The sequence below is a fragment of the Felis catus genome, chromosome C2 (assembly GCF_018350175.1).
Source record: "Felis catus isolate Fca126 chromosome C2, F.catus_Fca126_mat1.0, whole genome shotgun sequence".
NCBI lineage: Eukaryota > Metazoa > Chordata > Mammalia > Carnivora > Felidae > Felis > Felis catus.
In genome coordinates, this window is record NC_058376.1 from 103,849,924 (window position 1) to 103,864,943 (window position 15,020).

General features: G+C 36.8%; 1 protein-coding gene across 3 annotated transcripts in view; it reads right to left on the bottom strand.

Annotated features, from left to right (window-relative positions):
- PPM1L (protein phosphatase, Mg2+/Mn2+ dependent 1L) overlaps positions 1–15,020 on the bottom strand; it is a 297,578-nt gene that overhangs the window by 95,512 nt on the left and 187,046 nt on the right. For 2 of the 3 annotated variants that reach the window (XM_003991943.6, XM_045037359.1), the window contains exon 2: positions 7,510–7,684. In XM_003991943.6, the coding sequence (XP_003991992.1) occupies positions 7,510–7,684 (175 nt within the window). Of the gene's footprint in view, positions 1–7,509; positions 7,685–8,063; positions 8,186–15,020 lie in introns of those variants that run through there. The other variant, XM_019810492.3, reaches the window with a different exon arrangement.

Sequence of the window (15,020 nt, forward strand, 5' to 3'; positions counted from 1 at the left end):
AAGGCTGTGACACAGAGTTTTCTAGTTTATAATTGACAAAGTCACTTTGTTACTACTCCCTGAACGCTTATCTTTTGGCTTTTGAAATCCATGATAAAAAGGGGGAAATATAAGAATTATAACTGAAACTTAAATTAGCATGGTTAAAAAGACTATTATTATTGGCCAGAAAGAAGTTCTCAGATTATAAGTGGATTTTGACTACCTATTTTCATCTTCTGCTTCCACTGTTGTATGACTAATAATTGGCTGCGTTACAAAAGTCCTCATTATGTTTTTGTTAATAATACTACCTATTTTCACCTTTTCACAGGTTAGAAGCAGACCTTCAAATTCAGGGATTCTATATGGTAATGAGAACGTGGATAAAAAAGGTAGGGACCATGCTGGAAATATTAAAAGGTTATGTGAATGGTAACTATGGCATATCCACCCAATAGGTTATTATGCAACCATGAACAATTACTTTTCTGAGTAGTTTAAAAGAACACAGAAAAATAGGACATTTCAGTCTTAAATGAAAAAAACATATATAATTGGGTAAAAAGAACTAAAACCCAACAGAAAAATGAGAGGCAGTAATTATACTAAAGATGGTGGCTATGTGTAAGTGCTGGAATTAGAGATATCTTTTCATCTTCTATCTTGCCATTTAAAAAAAAATGTGCTAAAATGTATTTATATTGCTCTTATAATGGAAAAATAAAACAGATTTAAATTTTTTACAGAAATTCAGAAGTTGGTGTCAGAGGTTACACACCAGGACTTAATTTCCCTTTTTAAGTTTTTTTTGGGTCCCTGTTTTTCCCTTCTCCGAAAACCTGTCAGCAACGCTCTGGCAAGTGTATCTTTTCAGCCAGGAAACGAGGTCGTGATTGAAGATATAAAGTAAGGAAACCTTAGTGTTACTTCTTCCCTTAGGACATGTTTGACAAACATACTGAGAAATTCACTCTATTTGTTAGAGTGAAGAACTCCCTGCAAATGCCTTTTACTGCATTTTTTATGTTCGTAGAAAACTTGAAAGGTCCCTAAATAATTCACAGTCTCTTTCCTGGGTTTGGTTTCCTGATGTGTGTTCAATTTTTACCCCATGACAGTAAATGGCTTTCTTTTTGAGATCACTGATTACGCTGACACTAATGGCTCAATTAAATCGTAGGTGTAACTTTTAGGTACCGTCTATTTTAAGAATAAAATAAGCTCGATAGGAAGTAACCCTCCGGCTACTTCCTAAACTGCTCAGAGCTCATTCGCCACCCTTTTAAAAAGCTATTTCTCTAAAACATCCGTTATAGTACTTGGTGTGTCTTCACCGCAGGTAGCTTTGCTTGGGCTCAGCTCTCGGAAATTTCTAATGCAGAGCAACATCAGGGAATCACAAATGAAAGGCTGAAAAATTAAAGCTGCTCTTTCTTTCTCACCTCCTTTGGGAAAGTTGTATGTGATTGCCTGACACTTGTAAGTGGATCTTCAGGTCCCCAGCTTTAAGTGATGCGTAAATGAACGCAATAAACAGCCAGCTGGGTTCTCCCCTTCCCTCATCGGCACTATCTGGTTCACTTTCTACTTGTAAGTGCTCTTTCTACGAGGTGGAAACCTGTGCTCGTTGGAAAGCTATATGGGTTTCTAGTGAACTGTAAGAATAAAAATAAAACTCTGACTGGTCTTTGGTTTAACTCTGAGAAGAAGTTCTAATCAGGCAACTGTCTCTGAAGCCTGCAGCAAGATGGCACCACTGGACAGACCTACACTTGGCTTTTCCCAAAAGGGGAGGTAGGGCAGCTCTTTACTCCCATTTCCCATGTCTTAGGGTTCCTGTATGTGAGGCAGAGAATATCGGCCTACTCTCCTCAGAATTCCCTCAAACACAAAGCATTACAAGCCATACTCCTGTATCCTTAACAAGAGACTATGTAGGCTATTTATTCATGCCCAAACTCAAAAAACAAAAACAAAAACCTTAGAAACAATTTGAGATTATATAAAGAAATATGAAGAATATACTAGCCTAAAAATAAACAATGCAAAGAAAGATTCCCTTTCCTGCTCTTTCAGCCCTTCAACTTTTGCCCACTATGACAAATTAAGAAAATTTACATAATGGTAGTCAGTGAGACAATGTAAAATGCTATTTTGATCTCTTCTCAAATCATGCCACTGCTTTCTTCGGAAATTTCTCTATTGCTAAACCCAACCTATTGAAATATGTATGAACTTGTACTTCAAGTAAAAACATTAATAGATCAAATGTAAAACTTCCTACTCTGAATTTTGCTTAGCATTAACAAATGCTAATAAAAATATCTAAGTTAAGGTGTCTTAATGAGGATCCATGAATGATGGCTCAGAAACTCTCCTTCCAAAATCGAATGTTGCTGGACTCTTATCGTCTCACTTCCCATCCCACGAACAAAAGTGTGCCTAGGCATTTTCATATGCAGATGCCAGGAAAGTTAAGTAATGTTTTTCTTTTAGTCAGATATTACATACAAATTACATGGGATGTGTGAGGAGACAAGAGGGAGGCAATAGAGCAAGCAGAAGATTCAAGATGAAGCTACATGCAACCTTGCAGAAACTATGGCTACCTACATTTTCCAGTGTCAAGAGACCAGAGTTACAGTTTTAGAAATGGAAGACATCTATGAGATCCTGTCCATGCCTTTGATTGATGGGAAAATGGGCTTTAGGAAGATTTGGTGACTCACTCAAGATCATAAACCTGGTTGGCAGTAGAGTTAGAATACAGTCTGGGTCTTTTAGTTCCAAAACCTCTTTCAATTATACCATAAAACATCTTCATTCCTGTCAAAACTTAAAAATAAATCACTTGGATGAAAATACTTCTAAACTGGTTTACACAATTACTATTTTTACATACAAAATATAATTAACATTCTCTGTGAATCAAGGTCACTACTGTGAAGATCAATGATGTCAACCCTATAATATAGAGTCTATGGATGCTGATTTCACAGAGTGTAGTGCAATGCTGGGAATACGAATAACTTTTTTATAGGTGTCTATGGATTTACTCTTCACTCGTATTCCTTGCTGCCCTCAGGGTCTCTGCTCCAATTATCATCCCCTTCCCCACCTTCTAATCCTAATCTTAAACTCATGTTTTCCAAAGTCTATTCTCTAAAGTAATATGAAATGCAGACAAATGCCCACCATATTCATTGCAGCGTGATTCATTATAGCAGAAACAAAAACAAAAACCGTAAGTGTCAGCATAGGAGAATGTTTAGTTAGCTAGCAGTACTTTCAAAGAACAGGATATTGTGCAGCCATTAAAATTATCTTCACATAAAGAGGTTTTAATGAAATGAGGAAGTACTTACGTACTAATGCTAAGTGAAGAAAGCGAATATAAAACTGCAGAATTATCAACCATATTTCAAAAATGCTTTGAGTGAGGGAAATGCACCAAAATGTTCACAATGGTAGGATTATTATAATTACTAGTCTCTTACACCATTCTACTTACTTCTATTTCTGCAATAAAAATGTAACACACATGGTCAGAAAAAGAATTTTATAAAAGAAAATATCACATTGGAAAATATAACCCAACTGCTCAGAATAATATAAAATAAAAATATATAGATTCTAGGTGAGAATCTAAAGCCTCTGTTGTATGGGTTTGTCCACAAATTCTGTCACATGGTATGGTTGCATGTGGTGTTTCCTTACTTTCCATTTCTTTGCTAAATTTCAGGTATGTCAGATTGCCAGATACTTGAATTATAGGTGAGTAAAGCATTAAGGTATGTATATACTTAAAGGAAAAGAGAGGATGCTAAGAAGGAAAGACTAACAAAGAGGAGGGAGGGAGAAAAGGCTCTGAGCCACTGGTTTTAGACAAGCATCTAAGGAATTTTTTCATTAATTGGTATTTAGAAGTTTAGAAGCCACAGATGGTGGCAACTGTCATTAAGTCACTCAGGCTGATTTATCCGTGGATGAGCATTAAAAACAAATTAACCTCTCTAGAGACCAGGCTAGTGTCTAATTTACAACTACTTCTGAAAACTAGGAGAGCTGAATTAAAAATGTGAGAACATCAGGGGTGCCTGGGCGGCTCAGTCGGTTAAGCGTCTGACTCTTGATCTCAGCTCAGGTCATGATCTCACAGTTCATGGGATTGAGCTCTGCATGGGGCTCTGTGCTGACAGAGCAGAGTCTGCTTGGGATTCTCTCTCTGCCCCTCACCTGTGTTCTCGTTCTCTGTCTCTCTGTCTCTCTCTCAAAATAAATAAATAAACTTAAAAAAAAAAAAAAAAAGAACATGAGGACATCAAACCTAGGATAGCATAAGAAGTTCAGTAGTTGGGGTACCTGGGTGGCTCAGTTGGTTAAGCATCCAACTTCGGCTCAGGTGATGATCTCACAGTTTGTGAGTTCGAGCCCCATGTCCGGCTCTGTGCTGACAGCTCAGAGCCTGGAGCCTGCTTCAGACTGTGTCTCCCTCTTTCTCTGCCCCTCCCCAGCTTGCACTCTGTCTCTCTCTCAAAAATAAATAAAAAATTAAAAAAAAAAAAAAAGAAGTTCAATACTTGAAGCAAATGAGTATTTTAGTATACGATGTTTATATCTGAAGGTATTGGCTATTTTTTTTTTTTTTTTACCGATTTTCTATCCTGATTCTTTTGTACTGTGATGAAATATTTTTCTATTAAATAACAGTATTTTTGTATTTTCTCTTCTTTCTTTAAATGAAATATTAAATATATGGGTAGTGGAGGAGAAGGCAGTGAATGATCTTTTGATTTTATAACACACAGTGACATTCACCTATTCATATACATATACACAGTCCCCACAAAATGTGTCACCTCATGCAGGAATGACCAAGGGCAAACTGATTCCAGAGTGGGGAATTTAACAGATAGATGTGGTTTGACTTTGAGAAGCATCTGAAGATCATTTTTAAAAATTTCCCTCTCCCTCCCCAAACTTTATATGCCAAGAAAACCCTCTTAAGAGTATTTTAAACTGGTCTGAGAGACAGACAAGATCCAAATCTGTTCTCATTCAACATTAGCAGCATTTGCAATATGATTTCTAAGGACTTCCCCAAACATGCTATCTTTTATTATAATAACCCTGTGAGATGTTACTAGCCCAACTTTATAGATGCAGAAAGAGGCTCTAAGAGATTAATTTGCTAAAGATCACACCACTGTTAAGCCAGAGGAAAGTCCCAGAATTCAGTTCTCCAGCTCCCAATCCTGTATTCATTCCACTGCTTCAAGTTGATAAATCCTTCATACTGATAAATTCCATGCCAGAGTATCTGCCCCTAACGTCCACATACAAGGGCACCTCTGCAGATGAGTAGTTACTCAACAAGAGTGCAGGTGAGTGGAAAATTTTTCCTGAAGAAGTTAAAACTGAGTGGTAGGAGGCTGAGGCTGATGTTCATTGCCAGCTTGGTGTCCACCTGGGCCCTTTCATGCATGCAGACTAAAACCATGTTCTCTTCATAAAACCATGTTCATCATTTGTCCTTCAGGGTTTAAACTAATGCTGTCCCCAAAAGAGTCCCACTGAAAATCTGAGCCGCTTTCACTATTCCTTTACTCCCTTCAGCTTAACTTTGATAGCTTGTAGCTATTCCAGAGTGTGCCTATTCCCAAACTCCTCGGGAATTTTTCTCCAGAAGTCATACACAGATGTGTTAGTTTGCCAGCTAGACTTCAAGCAAGATCTGTGTTTTCTATATCTCAGATTCCTCCCTGCCTTTTTTGATACCTTTTCCTCTTTCTTCCAATGGCCTAGAAATCTGCTATGCACTCAACAAATGCCTACTGAGGGGATGAGAACCTGCAGGAGTGTGGTGAAAGCCCAGCTTGATTAGTAATTAGGAGGTGTGTGATTTTAGGCAGGTCTGTGGGTCCCGGTTTTCTCACCATAAAATGGTTATGGGAACAGCAAGTGGGTGGACTACATGAGATCTATAATCTCTAAGATTCTATAAATATTCATAGTATTTTCATTGGGCTAAATCATAGCTTTACTTTATTTCATTGGGGATGGGAGAGGAGATAAATGCGAATTCCAAAGAAAAGAATGTTAAAAACAAGATAAATATGGAGATCAAATAACTAACCACTCACCAGGCAGAAGAAAGCCAATGTGTTTGGAAAATTAATAAAGCAAAGGAGACTGAGAGAGAGTAGTAATGTCTTGGGCAAATGTCTTGGGCAAGGATAGAGATATGGATCCTTTCTGACAGGGGTGTAAAGGGATTAGAGGATGGAATGTAAATGGGAACAGATTGGTAACCAGAAAACTGCTTTAGTGGTTAGACATATGTAGTATATAATATATGCTTTTTAGATTTAAAAAAAAATTTTATTTTAGAGAGAGAGAGCAAGCAGGGTAGAGGGGCAGAGAGAGAGAATATTAAGTAGGCTCCATGCTCTAACACAGGGCTTGATCTCATGACCTTGAGACTATGACCTGAGTTGAAATCAAGAACTGACTAAGCCACCCAGCTACCCCTAATGTTTGCTTTTTAAATTTGCTCTTCTGTTTGCTATTCAAGCTTGAAATCAAATGTTAAGAATGTCAGCATTGAGACTGCTTAGATCATGAGGAAGAAAATAAGATGCAAACTAACAACTTCCTTGTGAAAATACAGACAGAAGTTCCTGGTATTAAAATGGGGATTAACATTACCAACATTTGTCCATTAGCAACCTATTCTCCTAAATCTGGGAGGGGAGAATAAGGGGTAAGTAATGACAATTTTATCCAAGATATTTCTCCCAAGTTTAATTTCATTGAAGATTTTAAAATTCCATGTAATACTGTACTGGCTTTGTTAAAATTGAGTTCTAGCTGACAGACCTTGTAATATTTTAAAATGGTTTTATAAGGAGGCCTGTCCATGCCTTCATTAAGAAACTCCCTTAGATGGGTGAATTATGGCAGGCAGTGAACTCAAGTCTACAATGTGGTATTAGGGGTGAGAATTCATCTGAGGAGCTAAAGGAAAAGAAAGTTAAGTTCAGCTTGAAACTTGAAGGAAAAAAAAATGGTACCTCTTTAGAAAAGAAAGTCTCTGAAATTAAAAAGTAATGCTTGAAGCGAATAACAATCCTTGGATTGTCGGATGTAAAAGGTTTTAGCTGGTATCCAAAATTGAAGTGACACTTTAAATGATTAAATCAACAGGAGTGCATGGTGGATAAGAGGCCAGAAAAATTCCATTTAAAAAAAAAAAGCAAAAAATTTAAAGGGATTTGATATTTAAGAGCCATTTTTAGGAATTTCTTGATGAAATTTTTGATACTAAAACTGCAGAGCAGAAATTTATTGTTAATCCATGTTATGTAACTTTGAATCCAGTCTGCCCTTCATCTTCTACCTCAGAAAAGGGCCTAAATTTAACCGAAGTCTATAAAGACATTTCTGCAGGGGAAAAAAGTGTGTGTGTGTGTGTGTGTGTGTGTGTGTGTGTGTGTGTGTGTGTGCGCATGTTAAAGACAAACATACCTGCTTCATCGTAGGATACAGTCAATTTTTCTAGCATTTCTCTGTCAATTGACAGAATCTGCTGTTCAAGGATGGTCTGGTACGACAAAACACTATTTTCTTTGTCCTTCTCGTAGTCCTGAAGATGCTGTTTGAGGGCCTCTGGGAGTCGCGATTTTACATATTCTGCTGCAGTCTGCAGTTAAAACAGGTAGAGAACCCTATTAGTAGCCATCTTAGGCTGTTCCCTTCCCCTCAGGTGCTGTAGTGAAACCGAAAGCACTGTGACACAAACCCTTTAGACAAGCACATTCTTGTCATTGTCATTGTTAGACTCCACTCTACGAAGTACGGTGGGCCTTCAAATAGACTCACAGACCTCTAGGAATTTTCTACCAGGTTTAAAGGTACAAAAGATGATGGATTTGGTTTGGCATACAAAGAGTTATCACCCGGAGTTCCAACTATTCCGCTGAACTCTGAGGACCCAGTGATAGTAATTTTACTGGCTATAAATCTGACTTGCCCTTGTCTAGAATGCAGAAGCTAGTCACTCAACCCAGCAGTGAGCTCACCTATGCCACGGCATCCACTTCTCTGCTTTGATGTTCTCTGCTCATTAATGCTTACGCAGGAACTCCTGTGAAGTGAATAGAGAGTCCTCTGCTGGGGCTGATAATGGAATAATGGCATAAACAGAATGAAGAGACCTAAGGCAATGATGCCCTTAACCTGAAAAAAGAACTGTTTACCACTCAATGTCTTGGCCTATATATATATACATATATATTTCTGATATATAGATACAGATATAGATATATAGACATAGAAATAGATCGTTCTTAGCTTATTTTCTTTTTCTCGGCTACACAATCTGCACGAAGCACTCCTAACTAGTAACACCTGAAATCGCATGCAGTGATTTTTCAACCAGGTAAGCAAGCTTCCATTTGAGGTAGGAAGGAAGGCATGCATACTTTGAAAAAGATCTCCCCAAAGATTCTGGTATGTTCTGCTGCTGGGCTGGAGATAGCATACTCTTCTCCCTCCCAGCTAAGAATCACAATTAAAGTTAAACAGAACTTTAAGGGAGAAATTAAGTGATACAGCAGCATGTATGAATCAGGGGAATTGTGAAATTCTTAAAACACATTGCTTAACAAAACCAAGAGTTTGGCATCTCCTGGCGGTCCAGTTCTGCCTCACATGCATGGGGACTGAAGGTGATAAACAAATGCATACATATACTGCTTAAAATTATACTCACAACCACTAATAAATTTAAATAAAAGAAACTGTTAAAAAGGATTGTCTCTGGGATATGTGCCTAGAAGACCCATCCACATAGTTTAATATATATATATATATATATATATATATTTTTTTTTAATTCTGATACAGCTATTCATTGCATAATTTAAGACAAGTGTGAGTTAAACACACACACAGACACATATATAGTACATGCTCATCAACAGGGTTTTGTTTTGTTTTTTCGTTTATAGAACAGTATGCTCTATAGCCTTTGGAAATAATGAGCTAGGTCTATATGAACTGACAAGGAAGAACACCATGATATTACCTTTAACATTAAAAAACAAAGTTACAGAATACCAGTGACAATACATCCTTTTTATGGAAAGCATACATATATGTATGTATATAATTAATCTGTAATATCATATGTGCCTGGGAGAAGGTAGGGAGGGCTATACTCCAATTGTAGAGAACATACTCACTTTTTACTCTCCACATTTCTGAATTGTTTCACTGCTCTTACTATTATAATTTTTATCTTTAAAATGTTTTTTTGTAACCTTCAGAGTTTTCCTTTTAAATGTTAGCACAGTTTAAGAGGAAGAGAAACTTGCCAGAACAATGACAATTAATTTCCCAGGAAAAGGCTACTGGGAAATGATGGGGAAAAGTTATAGATCAGTCCTCAGAATGGCAAAATATAGCACCCAACACTTTTTATTTCCACATTTACATTTAGAGTTCCTAGGTCAGTTGTTGATGAAATTACAATTTTAAAATATCACCAAACATTGCTCAATTTCTCTGCCAGCCATCTAGTGCAGAACAAATAAAATTATTCCATAAAATGTAAATGGACTCAGCATATTAGCACAACATATTTAATTCTAGAGTTTAATAACAATTTTCTCTTGACACTGGAAAACAAACATACTGCAGAATAACTATTTTTAGACTCATACTACCTTGCTATTTAGTGTAATATCTGTCTTTAATGTTTTTCCTTGGAGATAATCTATGAGGTACCAGCAGTAATTTAAAATGCACATTTTACAAATACTGGTGTACTCTCTATTATTGAAAGCATACACATTTCCTTCCAGTTGTACTACTGATTTACTTTTCTAATTAAAATCATGATACAGGTCTTTGAACAGGGCCTATAATTTTTTTTTTTACTATGTTGTTGTTATACTTTGGCATTTCATTTCTAAAACAGTATAACTGCATGGGCATGTATAGAGTTCTTCCCGTGGGAAAGATTCTTAAGAGGAACAGAAAGAAAGCAATTCTGGCAAAATACTAGATTCTGTCAAGATATTTCAAGAAATCACCTTCATACTGAGGCAATGCTCTAAATGTATTCAAATGGCAGTTAAAACCTTATGTTCAAGCGTGAATCTATGTTAAAAAAGAGGCTGTCATACAAATACCATATGATCTCACTTATATGTAGAATCTTAAACAAAACAAAAGAAAACTGAACTCGTAGATGCTGAGAACAGATTGGTGGGATGGGGGTGGTCAAAATGGGTGAAGGTGGTCAAAAGGTACAAACTTTCAGTTATAAAGTAAATAGGTCTTGGGCGTATAATGTTTGGCATGATGGCTACAGTTGAAAATACTGTATTGTATATTTGAAAGTTGCTAAGAGAGTAGATCTTAAAGATTCTTATCACACAAAAAAATTGTAACTATGTGTGGTGATAGATGTTAATTAGACTTAATGTGGTAATCGTTCCTAATATATACAAATACCAAATCATTATGGTGTACACCTGAAACAACTGTCAGTTATATCTCAATAAAAAAACAGGCTGTTATCTTATTAACTGAGATTATAATTATTCCACAGGTAACAGATAATACAAAGAAAAATTTTAATTTAAAAATTTCATTGGAATTCTAAAAAAGTGAAAAACAAAATTAAAATTTAAGATTACTTATCTATTGTTTCATCAATGAGAAATGCTACTGGAAGTTTAAATCCTAAATTACATGCTCTTACAATCAACCATTCCAGAAACGATAATGTTAGTTAGCAATATCAGTATCTTGCATTCGTGTGGTACTTTACACTTTCCCCAGCAATTTATGCTGTTACCATTCTGTATGTTCACAATAACTTTGAATGAAAGTAGACAAATTACTGGTTTGGGCCAGTCCGTCACATCCTTCAAAGTTTGGCTAAAATGCTACAAATTCTTTTAGTGAACACACCTAATAGTAGCCAACAGTCTTTCAAGTGTTTGTGTAGGTATTTGTATAGGTGTAAGTATTTTCCTCAGTGTGGCTGAGATAAGAACTGTATCTTACATACATACCCTTGGGTTCCCCCAGCATCCGGCTCAGTGCTTGGCACCAAGAAGTTTAACATCTTGGCTCTAGCCAAGAATTAGATAGCCTTTAGAGAAAACCTTCTGACAGTTCATAATTCTTTGCTTGCAATCTTAACTTGCTTTCACGATTCTAGATAGAGCCTAGGAGTCATTTTCCACTGGAAAATGCTACTACACTTAGTCTTTAATTATCACTGATGTCATTACTGTAGGAAAGTAAACAGCTTAAACCCAAAATAGCAAATTATGTACTTCACATACAAAGCTGTATAGGAAGCTTTATTTAATGTGTTCCTCTCTCCATAATTGTTCCATCTTCTCCATTCTTGCCTTTATTTCTTCATTTGGCAATGGGCTTGAATCTGCTAGGGACCCTCTGAAGAGTCATGTGGAATGCAGCTCAAAACTGGGCTTCTCAGTTAATGGTTGCCCTGTGGAGGTTAACTCTGCCTACATGTTCAAGTTTGTGCTTGTTCAGGTGGTAGCAGAGAAGCCTCAGGGCAGAAACTGGAAGACACACAGTTCACAGGTTCTCCAGATTACACCTGAGAAGATGGTCAACAGCTGGAAAGATGAGCTAAAAACTGGTGAGGCAGGGCACAAAAGGTGCCCCGCCAATGCACCCTCTTACAGAATTTGCATACATAGCAACTTTGGTCTGGAGGACAGTAAAGGGCTAGAGCAGACCTTGTAAAAAAAATACTCAAAAGGATAAAAGAAAAGCAGCAGAATGACTAAGTGTCTAAATTCAGGAACCTACCAGGTAGAAGGCTGTTACTGGTCATTCGGCTAAAAAGCTCTTTACTATTACAGTGGTATATGTTCTTTAGGAAATAATCAATACATATGAAAGAATGGGCGGGGGTGCAAAGTATTTTAAAAGCTGCTAACTGCTTCACAATTCATCTTAAAAACCTGTCAGCCAGCCAATTCCAACTTCTTGAATGCCTGCTGAGTAAAGTGCATTAGACCCAACACCACTTGGAGAACAAACGTCTGATATAAAGGAACCTGCAAGTTTAACGTCCAAACAACACGCACACATGAAATACTGGGAAAACACACTTCACAAAGAAATAAAAAACAGGCATGAATCTTGGGATAAATTAACATATTTATGTAATATATGAGCCATATTAAGTGCTGAATAGCCTCCAGGGAGAAAAATTAAGGAGTGGGAACAAGAAAAGAACCAGAAAAATCACTGGAGTTTAAAGATCAGTTTTGAAGAAGCATTTACTGGAGGAAAGAAAAGCAATCTAGAAAGTACTGAATGCGAGTTCATAAGAAGAAATATTAAGAAATGAAGAAGATGAAAACTAGGAGTAAGAAAGAGCTTGGCAGTTGGAGAAGTTTTAACTCCCCGTTAAACCACAGTGTTTGGATCTGTACCAGCAGTAACAGGAAATACTAACCACCTCAAAGAGAGAAATAAACAATCACATCTTGTTTTGAGAAAAAATGTGCTTGGAGCTGAGTTTCAGAGCCACTTGAATAAAATTAAAGCACAGAGACAAGTAAAAAGTCTGAAGGACAGCAAAACTGGCCTTCCATACTATGGTTGGAGTATAAATGGGACAATTTATTTGGACAGAATATGAAAAAATGTAACCACTTTAAAACAGTGTGTAGCTTTCACCTAGTAATGGCCTTTCTAGGAACTTATTTTAAGAAAAAGTTAAATATGAGGTTAAAGATTTGGGTGTAATGTTTTTGAATGTAAATCCTTCTCATTTATGTAGGTTCTCTAAGGCTGGGGCAGACTGTTATGGTGGTATGTTCAAGATGGAGTTTATTCTTCATACAGGAACTCCTGGGATTGTGGTTAGCGGTCTGGCAGAACTGCCATTTATTCTGTGACATCACTGCTTGAATAAAAGTTTACATTCTCTTCCAGGGGGGAAAAAGATTTGGGTGTAAACATGTTTACCGAAGTATTATTCATGGAAATTGGTTGATTCAATTATGCGGCATCCATGCAATGGAATACAATGTGGCTATTAAAAATCATATTATGAAAGAACACTAAATTATGTGGGGAAATGTTCAAAATGAAAAGCAGATTACAAAACAGTTTGTACACTACACATGGGAGGAGAAAATTGGCTGAATTATATCAATATGGATCACAGTTATCTCAGAGTACCAAGAGTTCAGGTGATACTAATTTTTTTTCTCTATGCTGTTTTCTGCATTTTCCCAATTTTCTAAAATAAAAACAGTAGGAAATGATTGACCATTTTCTATATGCCAGGCACCATGCTGAATGCTTTATGTGTATTCACTTATTTAATCCTCACTGTGACCCTAAGAAGTTTCTACAGATGAGGACACTGACTCAGAGAGGCTAAGTCATTTATCCTTGGCTACGCAGTGAGTGCTGGAGCCGGAAACACCAACTGTTTGCAAGCCAAAAGAGAAAAAAAGTTTTTTTAAAAAAGAGGGAAGGGGTGCCTGGGTGGCGCAGTCGGTTAAGCGTCCGACTTCAGCCAGGTCACGATCTCGCGGTCCGTGAGTTCGAGCCCCGCGTCAGGCTCTGGGCTGATGGCTCAGAGCCTGGAGCCTGTTTCCGATTCTGTGTCTCCCTCTCTCTCTGCCCCTCCCCCGTTCATGCTCTGTCTCTCTCTGTCCCAAAAATAAATAAACGTTGAAAAAAAAAATTTTAAAAAAGAGGGCGATGCCTACTGTGGTCATTCCTTTACAAGGTAAAGCAGCCCTAGGCTGGGATAAGGGCCCTGAGAAGAGGACAAAGGAGCACTTGATCCAAGTTTGGTGACAGATGGGGAAGAAAAATGTGTAAAATGGCTTCGATGTTGCAAAACTGGAACCTAAACATGAGGTGGTGCTATTAAGAGTAAATGGGAAAACTGAGTAAAGTGAAGCATAATAAACTTACTTTTAAACATTTAACTGTAAGCCTGGAGAATATCCACCTCTCCATAACCTATGGAATATACACCACCTCCCCTCAAAAAGGAAAAACCTCCACAAGGAGAAAGTATTAGACTTATTTTATAGAACTTGAAAGAAGAATACCAGACAAATGACTTTGGTTACAAGTTCTAGGGAGGCGAAAGCTATTTCCAAGAAAAGATATTAAGTGATACTGCATTAACTTCTACTAGAGCCACCATTTGAGAAAGATCACAAGCAAATTAGACCTATGTTCAAATTACTTTTAGTATTTTTCTCTGAGAATTAGCAGAGGTCAAGTTAACATCCATTTTGACCTTTGACAGGCTTAAAATAAAAACAGGCTTCTGATGTCATTAATGAAAATATGCTTTACATTTTTTATTTAATACTGTATATTTCATGGCTGTGGGAGTTTTTAATATTTTGCCCCCTACTTTCTAATCAAATAGTCTATCTTATTACCAAGTCTAAGACTTAGTCTATCATATGCAATTTTATATTTACAAATTTTAGGTATGATATTCAAAAAAAAAAAAAGAAAGAAAGAAAGATCCTTCTAAACTCAATAAATTCTTACTTAGAAGATATTTTTAAAACCAAAGAATGATTTTTTTTAAACATTTTATTTTTTAAGTAATCTCTATACCCAACATATGGAGACCAAACTCACAACCCTGAGATCAAGAGCCATGAGCTTCACAGGCTGAGCCAGGCAGGCAGCCCCCAAGGAATGGGTTTTAACATTAAGTTTGTAATGAGCTGTGTTATAAATGCTAGTCCTGCTGTAAAGACCCAATTTCAAAGCAACTTAGAAAAACTAACAAATGAGATTCTAAGATTACAAAATCTGAGAAAAGTACCTTAAAAACACACACTCACTTTTGCCTCAATGATGGTCTTGAGCATTCTTTGCCAAGTAAAAAAAGAAGTTTCAGAATTTTAATAACTCTCAAATTTCAAATTATCTGATTTTATAAATTACCCCACCCCCCTTCATTTTACCTAATGTGTACACACACA